The sequence below is a fragment of the Paroedura picta genome, chromosome 6, assembly GCF_049243985.1.
Source record: "Paroedura picta isolate Pp20150507F chromosome 6, Ppicta_v3.0, whole genome shotgun sequence".
In the NCBI taxonomy this organism is placed as follows: Eukaryota; Metazoa; Chordata; class Lepidosauria; order Squamata; family Gekkonidae; genus Paroedura; species Paroedura picta.
The window spans coordinates 26709257-26736975 of NC_135374.1; the positions used below are offsets into that span (position 1 = coordinate 26709257).

A 27719-nucleotide genomic window follows, 5' to 3' on the forward strand; every position below is an offset into this window, starting at 1 on the left:
GTATGGAGAAATCAGTATTGGTAGTGACACCAACTATCGTCATTTGCCTGCTGTTGTCATTTAGTAACTGAAATCACTCCACTGTCCAGGATATAAAGAGAGACTCACATTCTGGCTGCATATCACCCAATAAATGCTTAACAAATTAAAAAAAATGTATGCAAAATTAATTAACTCCCACCGATTCAGCAAAGCCTTCCAGAGCTGTCAAGAAACCCCAGGGTTTCAGGAAATCCTGGTTGCAAGCATTTGGACACTTGGAATTTTGTGTTCTTCATTATGGCTGCTTTTAGTGGACTGACTGTTGATCAGTCCACAATATCACTGGAATCACATTTTTCTCCCCCCCCCCCCCATATAAATATGTGTATGTGTGTGTATCAGCATGCGCTTAATGTTTCAGCTTTTATTTCCTCAGTTTTTGATTTTGTCCTTCTGGTTGGCAAAGAGGAAATAGTTATAAATATTTATTCTATTTAATAGCTAAGTTTTGAATGCAGCTCATCAATCATAGCTGGAGAATGCAATTGTGCTGTTGTCAACAATTAACGACATAAACAGTTGATGAATGGGCAGTAGAATTAAACTGCTCCCTTGAACAGCCTGAAATTATAAACTGGATCATTTAAAGGAATCTAACAAAGGAGCTTTATAATTAAAACAAAGCAAGGTTAATGGAATGTAAAATTGCATATAATTACCATGCAATTATGATTGAATTTTAAAATGTGAATCGAAGAGCAATGCAGTAGAATTTGTGAATTGGATTTGCACAATTCATTGTTTTCGTTACTGTAGTTGTTGTTTCAATGGTGAAAAGAATTAAAAACTGAATATACAACAGATTTGAAAAATCCCGCAATTTGCTTTTGAAATTATACCTGTTCCTTTTTATATGACTTCATGTATTATAAAAGGCTTCTAAAAACCTTCTTTAGGTGTGCCTAAAGATTTGAAGGTTTGTTTTTTTAGGTGTGCCTAAGCATTTGGCAATTTGGATTTTTAATTTTTCTCTTAATGATGAATTCCCATGTTACATATCATCTCCACTCACTTTCTGTAACATCTTGTGTGTGTGTTTGTGTGTGTTTGTGTTTGTTTGGAAAAAGACAGGCTTAGATTTCCTTAGGAATGCAAAAGCAGTTGTTTTGATTTTGAGATTCAGGCCTATGCATATGCAATACAGCATTGACTTCAGATTCAGTTACATTTCTAAATGCAAAGAGTAGTAACCACGCAGACTATAATGTAGGAATAAGATTAGTGCCAGGAACCCAATTGAAGTTTATGCACTTAAGTTACAATGAAAGGTATTTTAACTCTGTTGAAATTTGAATTTTTATTCTTTGAACAAGTAATCCTGCTGGCATATGTGAACCTGCGTGCACCCCCAAAGTTTTTCCAAGCATACTAGCCAGGAGGGGACTCAGAGGTACCTGTCAAAAAGGAAAAGAGCTAAATCCTTGCTAGGATGATAGAACTGTTTTTGTGGTTTTTTGGACTTGATTGTCATAATTGTTTCTTAAATTACTTCCAGATATTCTTCCTTAATTGCCTTTCTGTCTTTTCTGTCTTCGTTCTTGTTTTAATGCTATCTACCCTTGAAAAATGTTGTAAGGTTTAACAGGAAAAAGATGAAAATGTGTATTTTAAAAATAAAACTTTCAGATAAAATATGTAATATACTTTAGAACTGTTAGCTGGTTCCTAAGAGTTTTATTAATTTATTCACCATCCCTTGTTGCTCATGGAAATAAATACAACTATATGCTACAGCTTCTGTGACCTTACAATGCCAGTCCTGTGCATTGTAGACAAATATGTTTATTTTGATTTATTTATTACTTGATTTTTACCCCGCTGTTCCCTGAAAGGGCTCAGGGGGGCTTACAATAAATGTCTTTGAGAAAGATCCATGTTTTACAAAATATTAAAAGTTACTCCAAGCAACTGGCATGTTAATCATATTTTGTGATGTATTTAACTCAAGCCACAACAGTTTCTTGACTATGTGTGGTTCTTAGCTATGAACCTTTAAATGAGAAAATTCCAGTTTTCCATCCTGCTTTGCTGTCAGTTGGAGACATTGCATGCTATATGTAGAGTTGTATAGTTCTCCCCTCATTGTACTTCTTTTTTCATAGAATGCAAGTCTTTTGTTTGTTTTTCATTGCTAGTATTGCCAATTCATTTGTTCTTTTTATGCACTTTCTATACCATAAAAATGACAATGTCAGGCAAATTGTCAGATTGTCAGACATTGAAAAATGCATCCCTTTTTACAGGAAAAGTCTGACAGGATAAAAATGGCATAACAGTAAAGATAAATAAATTTGATTCACACGCAGGAAGCAAAATTAAAACGGTAGTTTTCAAGTCAAACCAGCAGAGATGAAAAATTTGACATCATCTCTGCTTGCATTTACACATGTAAGAAAGTTCTGGTGGCTGTTTTTTTGTGAAGCAAATAAGAGGCTAATTTTGTGGCTGGAAGCAGCGGCTGGAGGAAGAGTTGCTGAACCTTTTCCTTACTGGCTATTTTTTTCCCTTAAGTCAGCCCTCCAGCTATCCAGTTTCCCCCACCCACACCGACAGACACTTTTTACCTCAGATTTCAACATGCTCAAACATTAACTTGTAAGGATAATGTGGAACAGTTTGGTGTAGTGGTTAGGAGTGTGGACTTCTAATCTGGCATGCCGGGTTCGATTCTGCGCTCCCCCACATGCAACCAGCTGGGTGACCTTGGGCTAGCCACAGCACTGATAAAGCTGTTCTGACCGAGCAGTGATATCAGGGCTCTCTCAGCCTCACCCACCTCATAGGGTGTCTGTTGTGGGGAGAGGAAAGGGAAGGCGGCTGTAAGCCGCTTTGAGCCTCCTTTGGGTAGAGAAAAGCGGCATAGAAGAACCAACTCTCCTCCTCCTTCTAACTGTTGGGCCTTGGCTCCTCCTACTTCTTGTGTTTTTCTTCAGAACAGAAGCAGCTGTCAGGATTTGTGTTTCAGTGTAGCATGTACTCTGTCCTTCTGAATTCTCCTTCAATATCATCTTTTAAAAGAGAATAAGTAGGTGAATATTATTTATTCGATTATAAGGCAAAGCGGAGTGGCTACACAGGCTAAGAACCTGTTTGTTTGAGGAGCAAATGTTTTAGAAACATCCAAGAAGTGTTATACAATATGATAGTTGCAGCATTGCTGAATCCTTTGCAACATTTTAAGGCCTCATGGAGCACATGTAGTGCAGCTGTTTGGATCACAATGTATCTGGGCCATTTCATACTAAAGGGCAGGTAACTGAGCAGTAAATATTTACAGGTTTTGTGGCAGGCAGCCGCAACCAACATTACTACAAGAGGTCTCATTATAAAATAGACTGAAGCTTCTAGGCGAGAACCTGACTCTTCCCTTGGCTGTAGAAAAAATTTCCAATGATGTTTGTCACTGAAGCAAAAATACAAAGGCAGGATTTTCAAAGCACTCATCACTGCCTTAAATCTGCTTTTGTTAAAGGCTGTGATAACACATTGATGGTTTTCAGCTGGATCAGCCTTTTAAGCCTATTTTAAGTATTAGATTTCATCCAGAGAGCCTATGAGGTTTGGTTTTGTTGTTTTAGGAGGGACTGAAGTGTTGGAGAAGAAGTGTTACCAGTACTGATTTTAGCAGACTCTTTAAAGTTCGTATAATTCAAAGTAATTACCAATGATTAGCTTTTAAAAATTAACCTTCTGCATAGGACCCAATTCAGAGTTTATTTTTGTTTATGCAGAAAAAAAGACTACAATAACCATATTTTCTTGTGCAAGATCTATGGAATTTCTAGGCACTTTAAATTATATAGGGAAGGCAAGCCGAGGTGTTGCTCAAGATTTTACACAAGCAGAACTGCACTAAGTGAAGTTACATTTCCTCCTGTGCATTGTTGGATCCAAGCCCCTGTGCTTGGATCCAAGCAGGTGCCAAATAAAACAATTGCTTATGAACAACTGCTGCTTAATTGTGGGATCTGATATTACAGTGAGCTGAATATACAATTTCCGTTAGATGTTGTTGGATCTGGCGGACTAATCTTATTCTGAACATCTTGTTTTTCTGTTGAGGGTAAGAAATGTAGTTCATAATCAATTCAGTTATGAGAGTTTTTTCCCCCATAGAATATATCAGTATTGAATGCAGTTTAACTTTTTCTCTCTCCAGATTATTGTGTCATGCAATGAAAGACCACATAGTACGTGTTGCAAATGAGGCAGAGTTTATTTTGAATAGGCAGAGAGCTGAAGATGTACATAAACATGCAGAATTTGAGGTAAGATCGGAAGCTGATGAATCCCTGCTTTTCTGTTTTCACTCACCTGCCACCTACTCTGTAATGCCATAAAACATTTTTTAAAAGAGAAATTAGACTGAGGGTATTTCTAAAGTAATAACTTAAAGTGTTGGTAAATGCCAAGCATAAGGAGCTCATTTCTTTTTAATCCCTTCACTGTAATTCAGTCCTACTCTTTTGATATACCAATTTAATAAAGATGCGAAGTGCTTCCTCTCCCCTTCCCCACGGTGCTGCCCATGCAACTATCTTTTAAAAACTTCTTCATATTTATTCCTCTTACTTCTATTTTATAAGAGTACAATTGGAATTTGTTCAAAAGGTGCACCCTTTATATGAGTTTAACAATGCAGGTATTTGTTATGCTTTATATTATGTTTAGGTGATGATAACATTGCTTGAATGTTTCAGTTGGGGAGCTTGCTACTGACTCCGATAACAATGGAAATAATCTGTGTTTACATTCAAAGAGCCTGTTTGGCCATTACATTCTGGAGAAATTGTCAGCCTGATAAGGCGGAATGCCCAAACATCCACACTTTTATCACAAGGGGAAAAGGCCTGAAATGATCTAGACAGTACTACAGTCATATAAGTATAACTATCTCATTTTAAAACAGGGGAAGACTGGATAATTCCAAAGATAAAGTTACCGCAGAGCCAGCCTGCTGTAGTGGTTAAGAGTAGCAGCTTCTATTCTGGGTTGGATTCTCTGCTCCTCCACATGCAGCCACCTGGATGACCTTGGGCTCATCTTAGCCCTGATAGTGCTGTTCTGACCAAGCAGTCTTGCCAGAGGGTGTGTTTTGTGGGGAGAGGAAGGGAAGGCGATTGTAAGCTGCTTTGAGACTCCTTTGGACAGTGAAAAGCAGAGTATAAAAATCAATTCTTCTTTCCCCCACTGCACGAGTCAAGAATTATGATGCTTTATTAAGGCCATCATAATATACTCAGAGCCATAGGAATACAATAAAATTGTGCTGTGCTGAATTCCCATAAATGGAAAATTTACATCGATATGACTGTTCAACCTCTGTTAGTAAGTGAAAGCACATCATAGGCAATACTTGTTTGCTAACTTCTAAGTGGAACTTGAAATTCTCCCAGAATTAAAACTAATCTCTAGAGAGACCTAGGTATAAACTGCACGGAGCTTTTATTCCAATCCCAGGTCGATTCAGTCCCTGCCCTCTACACAGAATGCGATTTCTGTTTTGATTTGAGGCGATTTAAATTTTCCTTCTGCAGCAAGAAGGATTGATCCAGAGTGACCCTACCTTTATTGTGTGATATCTTAGAGTGCTTTTAATGCTCAATATATTTTAAAATCGCATTGTTTTGAAGCTGGGCTCTCCTCCGTGGTAGAGAACCCATGATTGGCCACAGGTGGTCATGTGACAAACTTGTCTTAAAGGAGAAGCCCCTAATTTCTCTCAACTTCTGTCGGTCTTGGATGTTTTTCTGCCTTCTTCGATCCTCTCCCCCCCCTTCAAGAAAAGAAAGTATTTTTTCTTCCCTCCTCTGACTTCTTGGATCCTCTCCCCGCCCTTCAAGAAAACAAAGAGTTTCTATTTGCCTCCCCCCTCTTCTGAGCCTCCCTAACCATGTGCAGAACACTTTCCTGTTTCAATGGAAAGGGGGGAGAGGAAGACCCGAGTTAAAATCGATCTGAATTCAACAGGATTGACAATGGAATAAACAAAGTAAGTGCAGACTCTGTCCAGGTCCCCTAAAGGGCATTACAGCCTCTGAGGGACAACTCAGTGACATACAAACTGGATCACATCCCTGAAAGAGCCAAAGCAATTTATTAATATAGCATAAGTATAGACTAACTCCCCCCCCCCATCCCCCAAAATGAATTAGTGTGGGAGAGGCAGCTTTTCAGGATTAATGTATACAATTCTGTACTTTGAAAAATTATTTTTATTGTATTGACTAGTCTTTAAATCTGATATTTTGTTTTTCAGTACATAAAACCTTTACTTCATATGGCAGCCCAGGCAACAGTCACTTGTCATATGGGAGTGCAACAAATGTATTACCAAGCATATTCTGGATATTATGAGTTAAAGGGTTTTTTGTTGTTGCTTGTTTTTAAACACATTTACAATTTAGTGTGTATGTCAAAGTAAAGTTTCATATTGCTTCAACAGTAAATAACATTTGATATTTATCAGAGCATCATATTGTAACTGAAGATGACAGTAGAAGATTGAGTTATCTGCCCTTTGAAGAATTTGTTGTGGTATAAGATCTGTCAGAACTCCAGACAAAATAAGAATATCCAATTAACTTCCAGCTTCAGTTAGCAAATATAATTTAGAATATTAACCAATGTCCCTTAAGGGGAAACTTTAAGTCAATTTTCTAGTAAGCAAACCAAAACCGTTCTCTAACATGAAATTCATATTTTTCATATTTTATTGTCACATTAATATGTCAGAATATGAGTTTGCCATGTGAGATAGATGATTTTTAACAAAGTAACAGCAAGGATAAAATTTAAAGATCCACAGACAGGGATCCTGTGTGCATACCCAGCCATCTGAGGTACCCTTCTCCCTATAGTCTCTTGAGTATCCTGAAAAGCCATTCCAGAAGGTCAGGAAGATTCTCCAGGTGAGCTGCTATTGGCAGCAGAAAACTTAAAATTTTTAGAGTACTTATAAGGGTACTTCAGCACATTATTTAGATCCTTACCTTAGTGTAGAAATTGGACATGCACACAGTTGCAGCATGTCTACTTCTTGTGTTTGTTATGCATGGCAGATTCAAAAGGTTTAACTTCATGAAAAAAATCTTCATTGCTTAAGTAATTCTGCTAGTGTGTACCCTTTTTACTCATCTTTATAGCTTAATACAGTATGAAGAATTAAAGTATTGTGTGTGTATATGCACACACACACATTCAACATAAAGATTAGTCTAAGAACTTTTGTTATATGAATGTTATTGAGAAAGTCCAATTATTCTAGAAACACTGTTTCACGCAAAATCCTTTCATTCTGTTAGCATCTATAATTGCTCATGATGAAAAATGAAAATTTGATTTAACTGTCCAATGAGTTGATGAAATATTAACCTCATTACTGAAGAAGATCATTGTACTAATTGGTGCTTCTTGGAACAAGAAGATAAATTGAAAACTGAATTAACCCTATCATGCCTTAAAAAACCCTTTTCCAAAAATGCATGAAATGTGCAGTATTTAATTGTGTTCACATAACATGGAAGCACTCAGTGAAATACACACAACTTTGTTATTCCTTCATGTGTACTAAAAATTCAGATAGGTTCCCAATTATTACAGGAACAAAATAATTAGTAAAATAATTTCAAGGTTATAAAGCTATAACATGACACAATAATATCTAAACCAAAACAAGTTTCCAAAGTTAAAACATAAGTCTAAATATTCTAAATATTCTTGACTATTTCATTGCCTTCATTATTATTTATATAATAAATGTCATGTATTTATATATTAAAAACCTAAGCATTTGGAGGTTAATAAATTTAATATTCCAGGTATTCTAAACAACAGTGTCAACAATAAATGGTCTTGTATCTTGGAATACCAGCCTATCAGATCACATAGAGAACCACATTTGATTATCAGAGTTCTGAAAGCAATTTCTTGGTAAACATGTTTAAAGTATTGTTTCATTGAATTTTGGTGAAAAGTTGCCCTTATAAAAGTGGAAGACTTCCGCTTTCATAAAGCTATTCACCTGACCATTAGGAGCAGAGCAGTTGGCTACATAATGCAGGGAACTAGAGCTGTACTTGGGGAAGGCACTGGCAAACCACCCCGTATTGAATCTGCCATGAAAACGCTAGAGGGCGTCACCCCAAGGGTCAGACGTGACTCGGTGCTTGCACAGGGGATACCTTTACCTTTACCTTTAGAGCTGTACTGGTTGTTCTTTGGATCTGATTCAGTGTTTTTTCCCCTTCAACTGTAGAATATTTTACGTAGTTTGATAAAAGAAATCACTTAAGCAAATTTTATTGTACTGAATTTATGCACAGTTTGTAGTGAAGGCTCATAATGACTTTAGAGATGGCAAAAGAGGAAACATTAAGGTAAGCAAAGCCCCACATGTCTAGATTTTACTGAAACAAAACTATTTTTTCCTTTCTAGTCACAGTGTGCCCAATATGCTGCTGACAGAAGAGAAGAAGAAAAGATGTGTGACCATCTTATCAGTGCTGCCAAACATCGAGATCATGTTACAGCCAATCAATTGAAACAAAAAATACTGAATATCCTAACAAATAAGCATGGTGCTTGGGGAGCTGTCTCACATAGGTATGTTTTTAATCACTGTGACATAATTATATACCTCCGAATTGGTATTTTAAGAGGGATCTGTCATCTTTATAGTAAGCATTCAGAACTGTGATGTAATCATCCAGCATTTGTTCATGATCACACAACTCAGCATGCGTCAAAGGAATAGCCTAGTACTGAATGAAACATTTAAGATTGTCAGCTGTCACAGGGCAGATTAGTTGTTCAGTATCAATTTCTACACCTCAGAATAATGGCTTTTTAAAAAGCAAAACTTCTTAGTTTTATTTCAGTGGAGAAAAAAACGAGATGCTCTAAACCAGTGGTCCCCAACCCCTATTCAGCGGCCCGGTGCGGGGCTGCAAGAGCTTTGGCAGCGGGCCGCGGCTCCCTCTCCCTGCCAGACCGTGAGCAAATTGGCTGCCGAAGCGGCCAATTAGTTTGTGGCCAGGCAAGCTTCTTGCTGCGGGAGGGGGGGGAGAGGGAAGCATGGCTGCTGGTATGCCGGCGGCATAAACGTGTATGCGCAGACCTGCCGCACATGCATGTCTGCGCCCGACGGGGGTGCAAACTCGCACACAGTTTTGTGCATGCACAGAGCTTCCGTGCATGTGCGTTTGTGTCCCCTACTGGGAGCGCAAACGAGCATGCGCGAAACTGCCACGTGTGCACGTTTTGCCCCCGCCGGGCACAAATGCACATGCGTGGCAGGTCCGTGCATGCACATTTGCATGGGTCTGTCACGCATGCGCGGGGCCCCAGAAAGAACTGAGATAAAAATGTGACAGCATATTTAGACCTGGGCAAGTGGTGCTTGAAACTAGCCCACCTATCCTTCATTTTTTGTGGTATTAGTCCTTAAATACTGTATACGCAAGAAAATGTGCAGCCATTTTTTTCTTGTGCTCCATCATCCATTTCCTGTGGGCCTCTATGTAATCTGAAAATGCATTTTTAGTTAAATTAAGGATATACAAGACTTTTTTTGATATGTCAAAATACTGAGAATTCTAGAGTTGGATGGGCTATATAGATGATCTAGTCCAATCCACCATTCAGTTCAGGAAACCCAAACCTAGAGATAAAGATGACTTTCTAGCCTCTACCCCTCAGTAATTGATTCTGAGATACTCTGACATTAAGAGCTTTTCTTAATGTTCAACCAAAATATATTTAGTCTCAGATCTAGAATACATGTAAGACTAGCTTGACTTGTTCTACCACTATCATTGAATTTACCAGCAAATTTATCATTCATTTTAACAAAGTTTTAGTCCAGTGGTGCATTTAAGGTTGATTCAAAGTTTGTTGACACAACACAGATGACACAACACAATCTTTTTTATACTGCTTCAGTCCAGTAAAGTTACCCACCTGAATCTATCATTCATTTTAGTAGGCACATTTGTTCCTGTAGGGTAAGATTATTTTTTTTTAAGGAAATGCTTTTTAATGTGGAAATGTCATTAGCAATGCCCTGAGGGAGGCCATGCAGCAGAAGTTGGAATGGAAATGATGTGAGGCAGCATAACTTCCCCCACGGAACAGTGGTGCTGCAAAGAGGAGACACTGTGACAGAGTGAAAGGGGATGCTAAGGAGAAAGGTGGGGAAAGGGAAGTAGGAAAGACCTAGCCCACAGACACAAAGCCCCGTGAGAAGAACGATGAACAAAGAGGGAGAGAAGGAAGCAAGTGGAGCTTCCCGGGACCAGGGCACAACCAGAAGCGGCTCAGGAGTAGCCGCATGCATAATTGGATACTCTGGGTTTTGCCGTCGTTGCATTCCATCCCATGCGTAAGCGGTTTGCTTTGCTTCTTCCTCCTCCGCGTTCTCCATGCCACCGTTTCAGCGGCTGTGCATAATAGGCCCTTAAAAAGCATTTCCCCACAAAGTTAAGATGGCAAAATCCCTCCTACCTCCTGCAATCATTAGAGCAGGGATGTGCTAGATGTAATAGCAAAGCCTGAAGTAAGCCCATTTGTCTGATAAACCCAGCCTCAACCATAGACTACCCCTGACCACTCCCTCCTCCTGCCACTTCCCTCTGATGCTTGGAGGCTGGAGATCCCTGCCACATAAGAGCTGCCCCTGCTGATGAATTCCCTAACAGCTGCCTGTAGCCTTTCTAGGTCCCAGGGCGAGGGGGAGGCCATTCACAGAGTTCTTCTAGTCTACCCCCCCCTAATATAGCATCCATTGTATTCCTGAATGCAACGTTCTTGGCCTCTAGTACCTTAATAAAACTTTGTTGGTCTTAAGGTGCCACTGGACTCAAAATTTGTCCTGCTGCTTCAGACCAACACAGCTACTCACTGTCTCTTAGAATAACCTATTTTGTAGATCTGTTGCCCAAATAAAATTATTAAGAAGACAACTTTGTAAGTTTCCCTTCACTTCTTGGACATGAAGTAGAATAAATCTATAATATTTGATACCAAACTCTTATTTCCCCCCCCTAAAAATTAGGAAGATGGACTTACTGTTGCTTTTAAGAACAGTGTAGTAGTTATCTGTGCTAAAAAGAAACATTTATGGAAGCTCAAGGATTTTGTCTGGGAACAACAGCATTAATGCAGTGGTATTCATCCAATGGTTTAAAGTGAGCCACATTCACAATAAGCATCAACCAAATGAGCCTCAAGACTACTGTGTGCCCTTCCTATCAGCCCATCACACACATCACATCATATATATTATAATAATCATAATGATTAATATTAACTGTATAATTATAGATAAACTTTCAATGTAACCAAAGTAAATTTCACTGACTTAAATGTAGTGTGCAAAACACAACAGCCAGAGGTGGAATAGGGAAGAAATAACAACTATAGTCAAATGCATCCTAAGCAGGGCTAGATGTTGAGTAGTCAAAAAGCTGTCAGGTAAACAGATTAACTAAGCAAATGACATCTTTAGGAATGATTCTAGCCGAAATGTTGAGCTTAAGTAAATCCCACCTAAAAAGTGAAACTGAATATTGAAGATATATGAAATGACTATCGGAAGAATAAGAAGCTTAAAAAGGGAATAGTAAGATAAGGTTCCAAAGAAATTATAAAATACCAAAATGAAACCATGAATGATTATTATTATCTCAGAATGAAACCCAATGATTTCAGAGTGGTAGTGTTACTCTCACGGAGCAAAACCAAACAGGAGCCTAGTGGCACTTTAAAGACTAGCAAAATTCTAGCATACAGTTTCATGGACTAAAGCCTACTTTTTGCATCTAGAGAAGTGGGCTGTCGTCCACAAAATCTTAAGAGGAATTGTTCTGACACTTAAGTGTCTTGGTGTAAAGGATTTTAGTAGGAGCAGGGTCTTCCTTGATAGTCTGGGGCACAGGGCTGCAGCATAGACTTGAAGGTTTGTGAACCAACTGATCAGTAAAATTCTGCTCTCAGCTCAAGTCTTAACTAGACTGAAAGGAAACAGCCCTAGCCTTATCTATCCTGAAGGCAGCACCTGGGATCAATCTTGTCAAGGCTTAAATGAGGCTAGAATCCTACAATGAATTGTCAACAGAAGCAATGGTCTGGTTTAAGGGCTGGAGTACAATCTGGAATCCTAGTACTGTATCTCCACTGGATGGGCCCACTGCCTCTGTTCTTGTTGGGCAGTGACAGAGCATGGAAGGTTGGCGGAAGGATAGCTGTAACTTGATCTGGAAAATCTTCTGTGGCTCCCTGTTTTGAGGTCTTGACTTCAAGCTATTGGTGTATGGACTCAGGAGGCTGAGGTTCTGGGTTTGTGGGAAATCCTATTAGGACTGGGGCTTCCATGAGCCATTTCTTTATTGTCCTCCAGTTCATTCAGCTTCTTCTCTGATAATGCTGAGCCTGGCTCAGTGGGAATCATGACCAGAATAAAATGTTGCTAGTCCAATAGACTCCAGTTCATTTTAGGAAAAGAATGGTTAGTCTTCTCTGAAGAAATGGGTATTATAAAAAAGGAAGCTTCAAAGTCTCAGTCATTAAATTTGGTATTGAAATATTACAATTGGAAAGATCTATATCAAAAATAGAGTCAAATCACTGGAATAATTTTTAACTTTACTAAATTGCAACAAGCCCCTGGCAGTTCTATTTACTCTGGTCTTGAAAATACATCTAGTAGACATTAATCATAAAAACACACAAAAACTAGATAATTACTTCTTTGGAAACATCATGCCAACATAATCTTAACCATTGGCTGTATAAATGAAGGAGAGAGCCTGTCTGAGCCTGGAATATAAGCCAATCTGGGCACCGGCATAGCTGGGTGACCCTGGATTGGGCCGGCTCCTAGAGGGCCAGCCCCACCACCCAGCCACACACAGATTGCCTGCCCTCGTGCCCATGCACACACCGGCCACGGAGGGCAAAGGACCTGCAACGCCGGCCTAGCCTTCTGCGTGGCGGCTGCAATGCCAAGGAGGTGGCACTGGAGGCGGTGGCCTCATGATGGCAGTGCTGACGACGATGACAGAGGCTTCACCCACGCAGCACGCTGCGTGACCGAGCTGCCACCACTGGAGGACGTGGCCTCATGGCCTGCCACTTACGGTGGGGCTCGCCACCAGGGAAGGCGGCAGAGAGGCAGAGAGCCCTGCCGGCTCCCCTTCCACCAAGACAGAGGGAATTCATGGTGATGAATGGCAGGTGAGGCAGCACAGGCGTCAGCAGGGGCAATGGCGCCTGTGGGGGAGGCTCTCTAGCACCTGTTGCATTTCTGCATGTAATGGGCTTTACGGCTAGTCCTTATCTATGGATCTTCTATATATTTGTGAAACAGTCTGGGGGGTGGAACGTGTCTGGCTGTCCAAGTCGGAATAGGGCTCATCCCCTGATTGGCCCTGCCCCTACAGCTCCCGCCCTCTCTCCCTGGATGCTAGCCACGTTCCTCTCAGACACTCCAGTGACAGAGAGAGACACACAGAGCCCTGCCAGACTGAACATGAGCCCTCATTCCCCCATATTGCTCCTGCTGCGAGGGAGGCAGAGAGAGACACAGAGAGAGCCACCTCTGCTGCGACGGAGTGAGGGAGAGAGAGTCTGACAGAGCTGCCCCAAACTGCACACCCGCCCTTCTTCCCTCCTACAAACTACTCCTGATTACCTGCTATGCCTCCTGCTATGAGGCACACCAAGAGACACACACTGTGAGAGAGAGGGAGACACACAGAGAGAGAACTGCACCTCCCAGTGTCCCCTGGGTCCTAGCACCCATTGTATTCCTGCTTGCATTGAGCTTTATTGCTAGTATTGTAATAAAGCACTTACTAATTTAAAAAGGAAGCTTGACAACATGAAAATTAAGAAAAGAAATTAAGCCCAAGAGGAGAAACCTATAAGATTGAGAAATATTAGAGATTTATTTTACCGTGATAGATATAAACATATCCTAAGAATCAAGAGTTGGAAACAGCCTTATAGGCTATCAGGTCCCAAAACGTGTCACTGCAAGCAATCCAGATCACCTCTCTTCTTGAAGATAGTTTCAGAGCATTAGATTTTAGTTGTGCTCTTTAAAGCAGCTGAGAACAATTTCATGGCCCTTCAATTATGCAAAGAGTGCTCTAACATCTTTTCTTCTTCAAGCTAAACATACTCGGTTTCTTTAACCGTTCCACACAGAACTTGTCTACCTGGCCACACAAAGCTGACCACACAAATCTGTTCCAATTTTCCTATATTTATTTATTCAGAGATTTCCTGTACCATTTATCCAGAGTACCTGCTTGGGAAGGTTTGCAAAATAAAATTGAGTAAAAGTTAACTATTAACTTCCCAGTATTAACCCGCCCAGAACATAAATGAGTAGCTTTAAACTAATGAGTAGCTTTAAAAGAGCCTTAAAACAGTTTTCAGATTAAAAAGCAGACAATAAAATGATGTTAAAATAACCTCTTAATTAAAAACAGGATAAAAAGTAACATTTCAGCGTGAAACCTGATGGGGAAAGATATTGTACGGATAAGGTGCCATTGCTGAGGGAGGGGGGGAGCTTTTTCTAATTTCTAATAACCTGTGCTTCCTTCACAGTGTCTTATACACACCCTTTTTAATTTTCAATTCATCCTGTAGTTTTCTGTGCAACTACATTGGCTTCTTTGGATGTCTTCCAAAGAGACCACTTTTCTATGTATACCCTCCAAAGAGCACTGTGCTCCACAGGTTCCAATCAATTGATGGTTCCTGGCCCTAAGGAAATGCATCTGGCCTCAACCAGGGCCAGGACATTCTCTGTCTTGGTCCCTATATGGTGGAATTAACTTCCAAAACAGATCTGGACCCTGATTAGCACAGTTCTGCAGGGCTTGCGAGACAGAGCTCTTCCACCAGGCTTATGGTTGGGGCCAGTGAAACAACAACTACTGGGCTCCCCTACTAAAGATGCCCCAGTCTGTCATGAAGTTCTGGGAGATCTGACAATGACCCAACCCAGGACTGCTGATGGCATTGCTGATGCTAATTGTAACTTAAATTTAATTTTAAATGTTATTTTTTTGTTTTTATTATGTTTTAATATGATGCACACATCCTGAGCCAGTTTCCCAGGAGGGAGTTCTAGAAATGTAATAAATAAAATAATTATCATTGTGCTTTAACTTTTTTCCCCCAGAGTGCTGTACTCATCTTGGACTTTCTTTGATAGAATTCCATCATTAATCTGTTTCTCTAAATGTGCTATAAAACCAGCTTTTCTGAAGTTTTAGCACTGTGGGCACACTTTCCATCAAAGTTTCTACAAGTTCCCCTACGTTAGCCAAGTCTTCACTATTAATTCGTTTTACATCAGGGACAGCTGATGCCTTTGTTTCTTTTCTACTTTATTAATTTTATTTATTTATTTGACTTCTATACCACCCTATCCAGCAAGCCAGCTCAGGACAGTATGCAATATAATAATACAGTGAGTTAAAACAAAGAAAAATTTGAGCTAAAAATTAATTTAAAAAGTTGTTGATACAAACAGGTTAAAATCAGCAGTGGCATTGCATTCCTCACAGCAAGCAAGAGTCTGACAATAATTTGGGGCTTCTCCCATTCAGTATTGGAATTTATATTCATGCTAGCATTCATAATTGCAGCCTTGATGGATTGTATGGTATAATGATGAATGTGAGGATTTATTCTGCCTTTTATATAAGGAAGTTGAAAACTTGATAACCACATGAATTAGACAAATTTCGGAAGACTATGTTGGTCTCTTGTAGCAAAAACATTTTACAGATTTGTGTGAATCAGATATTGTACTTCTTAGTTCCCAAAAATCCAGTGTAATCTAAATTATATGAAACTACAAAACTGTAGTTTGCTTTCTTTTCTACAAAGCAGGGTTCCAATATATAATTAAGTCATGATTTTAAATCTTAAACTATATGCAAAAGGACTAACCATAGCTTGTAATTTCATCCAATTAAGAAGCCATGGCAAGTGGCTTTATTGGGAACTATGGAGTCTTTAGTATTCCAGCTGTCCACAAGGGATTTTAAAAAAATAATGTAATACACAAGGAAAGTGAAAGTTATGGAATAAGCTGTTCTGATACTTAAGCGTAGTGAATTAGCTTCCATTTGCTGTTGCATCAAAGGCTTTTAGTTAGGTTGTAAACCTTCATTGAACAGGGGTGTTGCATTTTGAAGTACTTTGCTATGTGGAACAATAGCAGAGTACTTATGTTTATAGTGTTTTAAGTACCTTGGTAAATCCTTTCAGGTATGCAGAAAACCATGTCTGCTGTCATCACAGCTCACTTAATCCTGTGACCTTCGCATGTTAGCACTCCCAGTGGGAAGTTCAATAAAACGGATGAACTTCAGAGTGTAATGATGTTCATCTTCAAGAATAAACTGAATTCTGTCATTAATATGTGTTTACATATTTATTATTGTTAAGATTTTTTTTAAACCTGCAATAACATAACTACCCAATTTGCTTATTTGAAAGAGTCAGAAAAATTCAAGTCTATTTAATGTGCATATTTTGTGACATTCTACAAAATAATATTCTAAATAAATTTCAATATTGTAATCATAAGTTAATATATAAGAGCCTCTCGTGGTGCAGAGTGGTAAGGCAGCAGACATGCAGTCTGAAAGCTCTGCCCATGAGGCTGGGAATTCAATCCCAGCAGCTGGCTCAAGGTTGACTCAGCCTTCCATCCTTCCGAGGTCGGTAAAATGAGTACCCAGCTTGCTGGAGGGTAAACGGTAACGACTGGGGAAGGCACTGGCAAACCACCCTGTATTGAGTCTGCCATTAGAATGCTAGAGGGCGTCACCCCAAGGGTCACACACGGCCTGGTGCTTGCACAGGGGGATACCTTTACCTTTACCTTTAAGTTAATACATATCAACATTAATTGTGGAAATATAGTTCTTATACTGGCTCCTTTAACATATAAGGGCTTAAAAAATTACTCCCCCCCAGCTCAGTCCACTTCCATAAAATGCAACAAATTTTAATTATGTAAGGTAAAGGTAAAGGTATCCCCTATGCAAGCACCGAGTCATGTCTGACCCTCCGCTTGTCAGCCCACCTCCTGATCCGCCCGCCTCCCGACCCACCCACCCCCCAACCTGGCCCGCCTTCGCCTACTCTGACTGTGAAAATTGTTTTCCTGATATCTAGTCTATATCGTTGTACTTGTAGTTTAAACCCATTACTGTGTCCTTTCCTCTGCAGCCAATGGGAACAGCATCCTGCCCTCCTCCAAATGACAACCTTTCAAATACTTAAAGAGGGCTATCATGTCCCCTCTCAACCTCCTTTTCTCCAGGCTGAACATTCCCAACTCCCTCAACCTATCTTCATAGGGCTTGGTCCCTTGGCCCCAGATCATCCTAGTCGCTCTCCTCTGTACCCTTCGCCACTACTTCCCAGCCCCCCTTCTCCCCTCTGATCTTCCCAGCTTGCTCCTCTATCTCTCAAAAGGGCTTTCCTGCCCTGCCTTCTCCCCCACGCGAGCTTCCAAGCTACATCATTAGCCTCTAATCTCCTCTCCAATATCCCCTGACTCTGCTGGTCTCTGTAGCAGCAAACCAAGAGATCAGCATTTATTTGCACTATGCGTTTGGGAAACTAACATTACTTCCACTCCATACACATTTAAAGCCAGCTGCAGGGACAACACGTGGCTTTTCACACAGCCTCAGAAGCTATTTATGGATTGCTTCAATGACGTTTACAAAGCAGATTCGCCTTAAGAAAAACCTTCACTTTGGAAGCTGCTGGTGAGTCTTTACTGGCACAAAACAAATGCGTTTCGAAGCACATGCCTGGGGACAACACCCAAGAGGCTTTGAGCCCAGTTGCTACTCCTCGGTTGGGAAACGTATTTCTATGCTAGGGGACTCCCCCCTCTTCCTCCCACCCCTGCCCCGTCCCCTTTCATGCCACCTACCTCCCGTCCTGCATTCCTTCCTCCCAGCATTCCTTCCTTCCTCAATTTCTCTCTCTCCTATCTACCTCTTTCTCTCTCCCTGTTTATTTCCCTGTTTCTCTCTTTCTCCATTCCTTCCTTCCTTCCGCCCATCCATCCACCCACCCCACTAGCGCCCGCTGTATTTTGGGTACAGCGGGCTTAATATCTAGTGTTTTTATAAGGGAGAAAATCTTCTCTATACGTCAGTGAATGGCCTTTTAGGCTAATAAGAATCAGGCACAGGAACAGTGTGGACCATAAGCCTGGACAGTTATCATGAGGGAATCTCCAACATCTTGGTAATTAATGCAGATATCACAACCTCCGTGGTTCAAACCTCAGAATTTACTTTTACTGCACCACCAACATTGTCAGTCCCACCCATGCTTAATGGTATGACTAGAAGAAATGTTGAATTGGTCTGGATATTATACACAAAGATCATATGCATCTACATTTTTTCATCTGGCCTATCTATGCATGTACTTTGTTAGATCCTGGTTGATAGTTGATGTGTGTGTCTAATGATTACTGGTATGGATATACTTTTGATTTTTTTAAATCTTAGTAGTTTGTTGGTATTACTCATCTTTAGGTTGAAATGTTTCCAGACTCTATGCAGTATTGCAAAATAATTCCTTTAGTGTAAAACCTTGAAATCAGCTTGAGCAAAGGGCTTGTATTGCAGATTGGAACAGAAGATAAGGGATTTGTTGAAAGAATTTGAGACAGTATCTTCAATAGCCTTGTGAGCAGTTTCATATTGAACTACTGAGTTAGAAATCTATCAAAATAAATTGACTGAACCCAGTCAGAAAAAAACAGCAGCCATGAGCATGGTAGTGTATGTCAATCAAAAGCAGAATTGAATCTGCTTTCTTTACTGATTTAAGTCAAGATGACTGCTATTAGACAGATGGAGGGAAGCAATGTGGTTCTGTAACACTACATGGATAACTGGACTAACTGGAGGAGACTTATTGTTTAGAAAACAAATTTCTTCTATCACAACCTTTCAATTTCCTATCTCATGTAAAGGTGTCTTATTCATTGAAAAGTGCTTGGGTTTGTTTGAAATAAAACATATTCGCCCATTTCATTCTTCAGGTGAGCCCAAGATCTGCAGGGGCAATAGAGCAAGATTATTATAATTGTAGACACTCATTTGGACTTTGGTGATTTGATTGTAATCCCTGCTGGAATATTTTAATGCTTTCTTAAATAATTTCATTTTATGATTCCGTAAGCCATGAAGAGCTTGGGGAAGGAAAGAAAGATAGCACATCAGCATATAGCTTGAAAGTGTGTTGTCTCCAGTTTTAGCCAGGACAATAACATTATGAGAACTTATGCACAAAAGCTTGTGGTTCAAGCACTGGTCCATATATTATTGTATACTACCCCGGGACCAATTTTTGAAGAGGGGTGGTTTAGAATTCTCTAAATAAATAGTAAGTAAGTAAGTTTAAAGTTATATATGCTGAATCATAGGGATAGAAAACGGATAGCAAGCTATTTGGAGGTTATACAGACCAAGGCAAAGAGCTAGTCTAAAATTAAAAGAAGGGATTTAATGCCTTTAGGCAATCTCATAAGTATCTTGGCAGGCATTAGCCAGCACCCACATTACCCAATAGTTTTTTTTTCTTCTCTCAATAAAATTCTGTCTCAAGATCTGCTCGGTAGAGTGAGCAGCTGGGGGGGGGGGGGGAATCACCAGTTCATGATCATCTTGTTTACTCCATTCTGAATAATTTGGAGTTATCTGCAAACATGCCTCTATCCCTGATTCTGGATAATTTATGAAAAAATAGATATGAATACAAATTCCTGGGAGACCACTGCACTCAGTTATGAGAACTCTGTATTTATTCCTGTTCTTTGCTTCCAGCTGTTTTATCATTTATAAATCCATGAGGATGATAACTATCTTAGAATCATAGAATTGGAAGATGCCTCCAGGGTCATCTAGACCAGTGGTCCCCAACCCCTGGTCTGGGGACTGGTACCAGTCCGGGGATCAGTCAGTACCAGGCCGCGGCTCCTCCTCATCTTCCTCTCCGGCTGCTGCCTCAGGGACTGCCCTACCACTCTGCCGCTGGCTCACCTTTGGTGCTCTCTGGTGGCCACCATGGCTGGGACTCCCCCTCGTCGTGGCACTGCGCAGCTGCTGCTGGCAGCACCCTCCAGCGGGCGTCAGGAAGTCAGGGGTGCTGGTGGGAAAGCAAGCAGATCAGGGGCTCAGGCGGCAGTGGCGACATCCCTCAGCAAAAGACTACCCCCCCTGGGCCTCAGTAAAATTGTCAAGCATTGACCGGTCCCCGGTGATAAAAAGGTTGGGGACCACTGATCTAGACCAATTTTCTGCACAATGCAGGAACTCACAACTTCTTGTCCCATGACTGCTAAATTCAAGGTTAGGGACAGTTGGTCCAGCTGCATGGTGTAACAGTAGCCTATTTGAACCACTTAATATGTGTCAGGGTCTTTTAATGGCATTTAAAGTGCCTGGTTGCTGTATCATGTCACCTGACCAAAGGAATGCTCCTGATCGTGCCAAGGCACATTCAGATCACCAATAGACACCAATTAGCAGTAGATACCAGCTAGCAGTACCATTCTCGGAAACAGGATCCTGTTCAGGAGAAAGCTAATGGTCTCTTATGAAATCAGCATGCCCAATCAGCTAGCAAGAATAGAAAGCAGCCAGGTTAGTTCCTAATGCATAGAGTAGATCATTATGGCTACGTGATTATCCTGACAGACAATGTTACAGCCAAAGTGTCAAGGTACTCTTATCCTAGCAGCCACTGCCCATGTTTGAAGGGTCAAATCTCTTCTGCCACTCTGCTAAGTACATAAAAAGGACCAAAGGCTGCCAAAGTTCATAGCTTCCTAAAAAGAAAGGAGATTAAGTAGGTGGAATGGACTAAACATCAATTTGTGCTAGGCACTTCCACTCATGGGAGATGGGGAGGCAATTTTTGCCAGTGCCCCACTCCAATTACAGCTCCCTACTTCACCATCATGGTGCAGTGGCTAAGAGCAGTGGACTCTAATCTGGAGCACCGGGTTTGATTGCCACATGCAGCCATCTGGATGATCTTGGACTACTCACAGTTCTCTTAGATATGTTCTCCCAGTGCAGTTCTCTTAGAACTCTCTTGCTCCCACCTACCTCACAGGTTGTCTGATGTGGGGAGAGAAAGGGAAAAGTGTTTGTAAGGAGCTTTGGGACTCCTTCAGGTAGTGAAAAGTGGGGTTTAAAAACCCAGCTCTTCTTCCTTCTAGGATCCAATGACCCACGAGGGCACAATTATGACTGTTGATAAAGTCTGCAATGGGAAGCAGGAGACATAAAAGATGCATTTTATGCAACAAAGCTCTACTGGTGCTGCTCAGATCAGAGCCTACATCTAAAAATTAGTAGGCAGTGTGAAGCATCTTTTAGTGCGCCAGAACTTCAACATGTTAAGATATATGATCCAACTTGTGAAATTGCAGATGTAACATAACAGCAACAGTTGATAGGAAAAGGTCAAACCACATCCAGGTGGTATACTCTAGGTGTAATAGAACAGTGGCATAAATTATATCATGTCTTGTGTTATTTCAGCACTCTCTGATTAATTAAACTTTTCCCTCAAAGGTGTTTTATTATTATATATATATATGAAATTTTAATTCCCCCCAGACCCTGATATTAGTAACATTTAAATATACTGTTGCATACAAAAACTTTTAAAACTCTGTAAAATTAGCAAAACAAAACAACAATTCAACAGTGATGCATTATTTCCATGATATAAGTGCTCTTTGGCAGCAGCTGAGCTACACACTGCTTTCAATGCTACATTAACTTTTCCATTAATGTTGGTGCTGTAAAATATTAAGCCCTTATAAGCAAAATAAATCTGCTGTCTGATTTTTGTTGTTAAGTATATTTGCTCATTAGAACCACCACTGTGTCTTCCATTAGAAGGTGGCTTTCTTTTCTTTTTTGGTTTAACAAAATACATTATTTTCGGTTTAATAAAATACATGGAAATAACAGAATGCATAAAGTATCATATTTATTCAGGATATATTGCGTTATTCTGATCTGGGGAAGTTTATACCAAAATATGCTAATCATACTCCACAATGTATATAATGGGTTCTGGAAATATAGCCATACAGGCATTAATACAGGAATTCAAAAACAGTGCCTACCTTTCCAAAAGATTAGTCAGTTGTCTTTTATTCCTTATATACAGTCTTCTGTCTGTATTTACTTGAAAGTGCCATTCCTTCATTGCCCTTGTATATTAATATTTTGTGCCTGTTTATGAGTACTAGGTTGAGACAAGAAATGTAATTTGCTCAAACACCCCCTCCTCCATTAATGAGGACTGAGGGCTATACCATCATACAGTCAACATGAATCAACACCAGAAAATAGGACTAACCTTCCCCATTTGGGGAATATTCCAGGGACTTTTGCAAATCATCAGGAGGACTGCTATCTCTCAGTAGGAAAATAACCACATTTTGTACAAAATGCAACAATTATGATGATGGTGTGGTTGAAATAAAGCCAGACTGGAAACAGTACATTTTTTTAACAACAATAACAACAAGCCTTTAATAGCATATAAAAGTACAGTATAAGGAGGGAAAGTGCAAAAGGATCCACTGCTGTACAGAGAAAACAAAGGCAGAGATCATGCTTTAGAGTAAGGTAAAAAACATTCACAATCTCTCATGGCTAGATATAAAAACTTTGCAACTGGTTCGATTACATCACGGTTCTGGGATGTCAAAAGAAACTGAATCTTACGTTCATCTGAATGCAGTTCTCTTTTACACAGCAGTGAGTTAAGAAATTTAGCTCAGATCAAGGAATAAAATGGGCAATGGAAGGAAACGTGTGTAATTGATTCTACACAGCATTGTCCATAGGGGCACAACCTAGCTGAATGTGGGATCTGTTGAAATCCTCCCATATAGCACAGCAGAAGGTAGAGCATTAGTTCTAGCTAACGTGAATGCTCTACGCCAGTGGTCCCTAACCCACGGGCCACGGCCCGGCGCCAAAGCGGCCAATTAGCTCACGGCCCGGCAAGCTTCTCGCTTCGGGAGGGGAGGGAAGAAAAGCTTGCCGAGCCGCAAGCTAATCGGCCGCTTTAGCTTTAGCGGCCGATTTGCTCACGGCACGGAGGGGCCGGGAGGGGAAGCCGCGGCTGCCGGCATGGCGGCAGCGCAAACGCGCATGCGCGGACTGCCACGCACGCGCGTTTGCGTGGCAGTCCGCGCATGCGCATTTGCGCTGGGGCTGCCGCGTGTGTGCGGGCCCCCGGGCCGCCCTCTCCCCCCACTACGCCACAGCGGTCCACGGCAAGCGGAAGCTTGCGGACCGCTGCTCTATGCTGTTGTGGGATGATCAGATGGTAGAAATACGCAGCTAGGGGCAGTGCAATAATGGCAGTAAGATGATCTAGCCTTCAGTTTCCCCCCCCATCCATTTTTGCTCTTTACCACATTCTGCATCACTTGCTTTTCAGCACCTTAACTGATGAGTAATCATGATGTCACATTACATATTCATGCATATTATGAATACATGAAATCGTGTCCACCAGTCCATGAATGGTGAGGGTCTATTGCAGTACACACAAGTGAGCAATAAACTAGCCAGGGTTTTGAAAATCTCCACTTCTGTAACTTGTGACATCAAGAACTGCTGATATAATAACGTACATATCCATATCTCTAGAGTACAGTGCTAGAATATATGTGCAAATGCACATCTTAGTGTATATTTAGCTGGAAGCAATTCACTCTAGGTAGAGAGTCAGGAGCAACATTTACATGCAGAGATCCTAATCAGAAACTTAAGGAAGTATGGCAGGTCAGTAAATGGAAAAAAATAGTTATAACAGCTTACTTCTGCCTTGTCACTATTCTACCATGGTGGTTGGTAGTGCTCTTTCTGGCTTCATTTTGTGACAGTGGAAAATGTCCCTGGATGAAATATTACGTTTTCTATAGTAGAAGATAATAAAAATGTAGGTTGTCCATGTATTAAATTGCTAAATAAAAACTGAAGAACCTTCAGTACATAACAAAATAAATGGTGATGTTTATTAAACTTTATTTAGCTTGCTTAACATTAACAATTTCTATATTTAAAGTATTATTAACCGGTCTTATTTATTAAGAGCTCTTTGGACAATGATTACTTCCTGTCATCTATGCTGAATTTCACAAGACCTTTCAGTGCCTTTTGTTGAATGAAACAAAGTTTGTAAAATAAATTTCAAGATTATTTTCAGTAAAGCTGATGATATATGTTCTCTTACTGAGGTTATATCAAAAAATCAATATTTGTAAAATTGAAGCAGTATAGGTTTGTATTGATCTATGTGGCTAAATCAAAACTAAAGGCTTTGTAACAGCTTTCTTAGACAGCCAGCTACCTACTGGTGGCAAACTATCAATTTTAGCTTTCTACTGATAAATCAGCTTGAAAATTGGATGTCAAATTTTCTTCACGGAAGTAGTGATTTTTCTCATGGCCTTTAACCTTTCTTATATATTAGATAGGTTTATAAGGCCAAGCTCTTCATTTTGTAGACAGTTGTTTTAAAAAAGGACAATTAGATACATATCTAAACAAGTTTATTCTTCTTCTTGGATAGCATTGAGAATAACAATCGCCAGCTTTAAAAAAAATTATATCCGGCAGGGCTGTTTTTTATTTCTATTGTTTCATAAAGATCCCCCAAATTATCATTTTTCCCCCCAAGGAAATGTTTGCTTTCATAAATGATGGTTTAGCAGGCTCATAGGATTGATTTCCTTTTGCTGAGCATTCATATTTTTTACATTGTTCTAACTACCGATTATAGTTGTGTATTGAAAGGTTAGTTATATGATACTGTTCTCTTTTTCTTTCCTTTCTTATAGGGGACAGGGTTCATGTCATCTTAGAATGTCCCCCAGTATTTATATGTTCTAAAATAGGCTATAAACCCTTTGAGCATAAGAAATACAGACTTACACTGAATGGAATGGTATGGTCCTTGATGACATTTGACAGTACTATACCTTTATGCCTGCACAGCAGCCATAAGTTAACTTAAGAGAGGGTATTGATTGTGAAGTTTTCTGTTGTATAATTACTTCTTGCTGGAGAAAAATGTGGTGTGTATTGATCTGGATGGAAGCATTTCAGTAGCAGTTTCCCTTGGCTAACAGTGAGTGTCATCTTTCAGCCACGATAAATGGTAACATTCTGGCTCAGCATAATTACTTTGTGGTGAAATGAACTGCTCCCCACTTCTCTTCTTCCTATCAAGGAGATACCACAGTCCTACTTCAAATGCTGTGATTTACTGAACAAATTGTTCTTTTAACAGAGCAGAGTTTTTTCCAATGCATTCCTACTGTACTTTTCAGAGCACTATTATTTTTAAGTAAAGTGCTTTATTTTGAGCTTGTTGTCAGTTGAACTAGGCCAGGAAGATAGCATCATTTCAAGACAATATTTTTACTTCGTTGTTTGATGTTCTAAAATAGAAGAGAAATGTAGGGCATTTTAGCACTGTTTCCTTAGCACCAAAATTATCCTGTATCAATATTACAGCCTATCAGTTTTTATGAGCCTCAAACCATCATGGATAAGATAAAATCCAAATAAACAGAACAATGAAAATCACCACATTAGTTTACAGTGAATATATGCACAATGTTGTATTGTGAAAAAAAACTCAAATTAATGACTTTGGCTTCATGTCTTATTTTGTAGGACAGAATCACTATGCTGTCTATGATTACTTCATCAGACTCACTGAATAATAGTGCTATTAATGCTTGTTAATTCTTTATATGGGTTTCCAAAACCAATTTTATATGTCTAATTTGAAATCAATGAATCTACCACATACAAGTCCTGTTTTCATAGCAGAAACATCATCTATCATGTCATCAACTACTCCCACTGCTAATTTTTCCCAAAGTCTAACTTTAACTTAGCTTGGGGCTAAAGTTCTTTCCTCTATTAGCTGACTGAATAATTCAGTTCATTTATATTGTTACTGAGCTATTTATAGACAATGATCATGACCCCATGTCTTGAAGTTTATAATCTGTCTAAATTTAGCTGATTTAGTCATTTCCATAAATCACTTTTCATTTTATGTAAGCCTTAGGGCCCCATTGACATAAATACCATGTTTTTGTACTCTTCTTAGGCAGTTTGTAGTGTTGAAAGCAGTCTACCAAGGTTATATCTTAAATTTTTTTTAATGTAATTGTTCAAGTACACTAAATTGTAACATATTTTGTGATTGGAGAAAAAAATGGTCCTGTCTCAATATGATACTACACAAAGGTACATTTTCAATCTTATGTCAAGTAACTAAACTCATTTTTCTTGTAGCTGATACAATTATTGGGAGAAAATAAAAAGGAATTTTGTAGCCCCTTAAAGACTAACACATTTTTATTTCAGCATGAGCTTTTGTGGCCTGGAATCCATTTCTTCAGATCCAGTGAATGGAGCTTCACAATACTGTAATTTGATGTAGCAGGTATACAGAACACAAATAGTAATGCCATGCCAAAAAGGCTAAAATGTTGATAGCGTACAGTTCAGACCAAAAGTGCAGAGATATTCGTTGCACTAAGCTAGTTAACAGCTGTAACGGAGTAGTCTCGGGTTTTAAAAACTAGTGGCAGTGGCATGGTTCAAAGAAATGGTATGACTTTGCCACTGAGAACATGAAGGGCACACATCATTGGAAAAAATGTAACAAAGAGTAGAGGCAGAAGGTTCTTTGGCTGCCACAGTTTAACGTGGCTACTGCTATGGAGTATGGCAGAAAGGCCTAGACTTTTGGTCATTCTCAAGACTGTATTAAATATTCAGTCTACAAGGCCTAGAAAAACTTTTTTTTTCACATTTAAAAATACAGTGTGAATACTACATGTACAAATAAAACAATGTTTTAGTTAATAAGGACACTTCCTCAATTTGTGTGTTATTAGTCTTATCAAAGACATAATCTCTGTAGATAAACTAAACTAAGAGTATAGAAAAATTGTCTGTCTTGATAAAACAGTGCTTATAATTGTATCAATCTGCCTAAGGGGAGAGTTGGACACATGGCTTGGTTGTTAATAGTAACTCAAAATGCATTTAAAATGAATAGTGATATGATTTTTAAAAAATTGGCAAGCATATTCCCATTGAATCTATATTTAATCTATAAATTAAAGTTCCACTTCAGTTTTCAGTTAATAAAATACCTTTCCTATTTTTTAACTTGTTCACTATGGATGGAACTGTGCAGGAAATAATTACCTATTTGACTAACCTTGTCCTGATTTTAAACTGCATAATAACATAACCATATTTCAGTTTGTGAACCATAGAAGAAAATAAAATTATTTGAAGGAAAAAAGTGTATTTAGCAAGCAGCTGAAACACTTTATCTGTTCTCTTTTCCTTTACAAAATCCAATAAACTGCTATTATATTCCCTTTAAATGGTCTCTTTACTTGGATTCTATAACAGACTAATATCTTGATAATTATAATAAATGCCTGTAATCAAAGCAGGAACCATTTAAAATAGGAAAGACTGTTTTCCATCAAACATGTTGTTCTCTGACCTTTGAAGCATTAAGCCACA

General features: G+C 39.5%; 1 protein-coding gene across 12 annotated transcripts in view; it reads left to right on the forward strand.

Annotated features, from left to right (window-relative positions):
- Nucleotides 1–27719, forward strand: part of NBEA (neurobeachin) — a 438607-nt gene that overhangs the window by 174112 nt on the left and 236776 nt on the right. For all 12 annotated transcript variants that reach the window (XM_077341872.1, XM_077341873.1, XM_077341876.1 and 9 more), the window contains 2 exons: nt 4202–4310; nt 8480–8646. In XM_077341872.1, coding sequence (XP_077197987.1) covers nt 4202–4310; nt 8480–8646 — 276 coding nt within the window. The remainder of the gene's footprint in view (nt 1–4201; nt 4311–8479; nt 8647–27719) is intronic.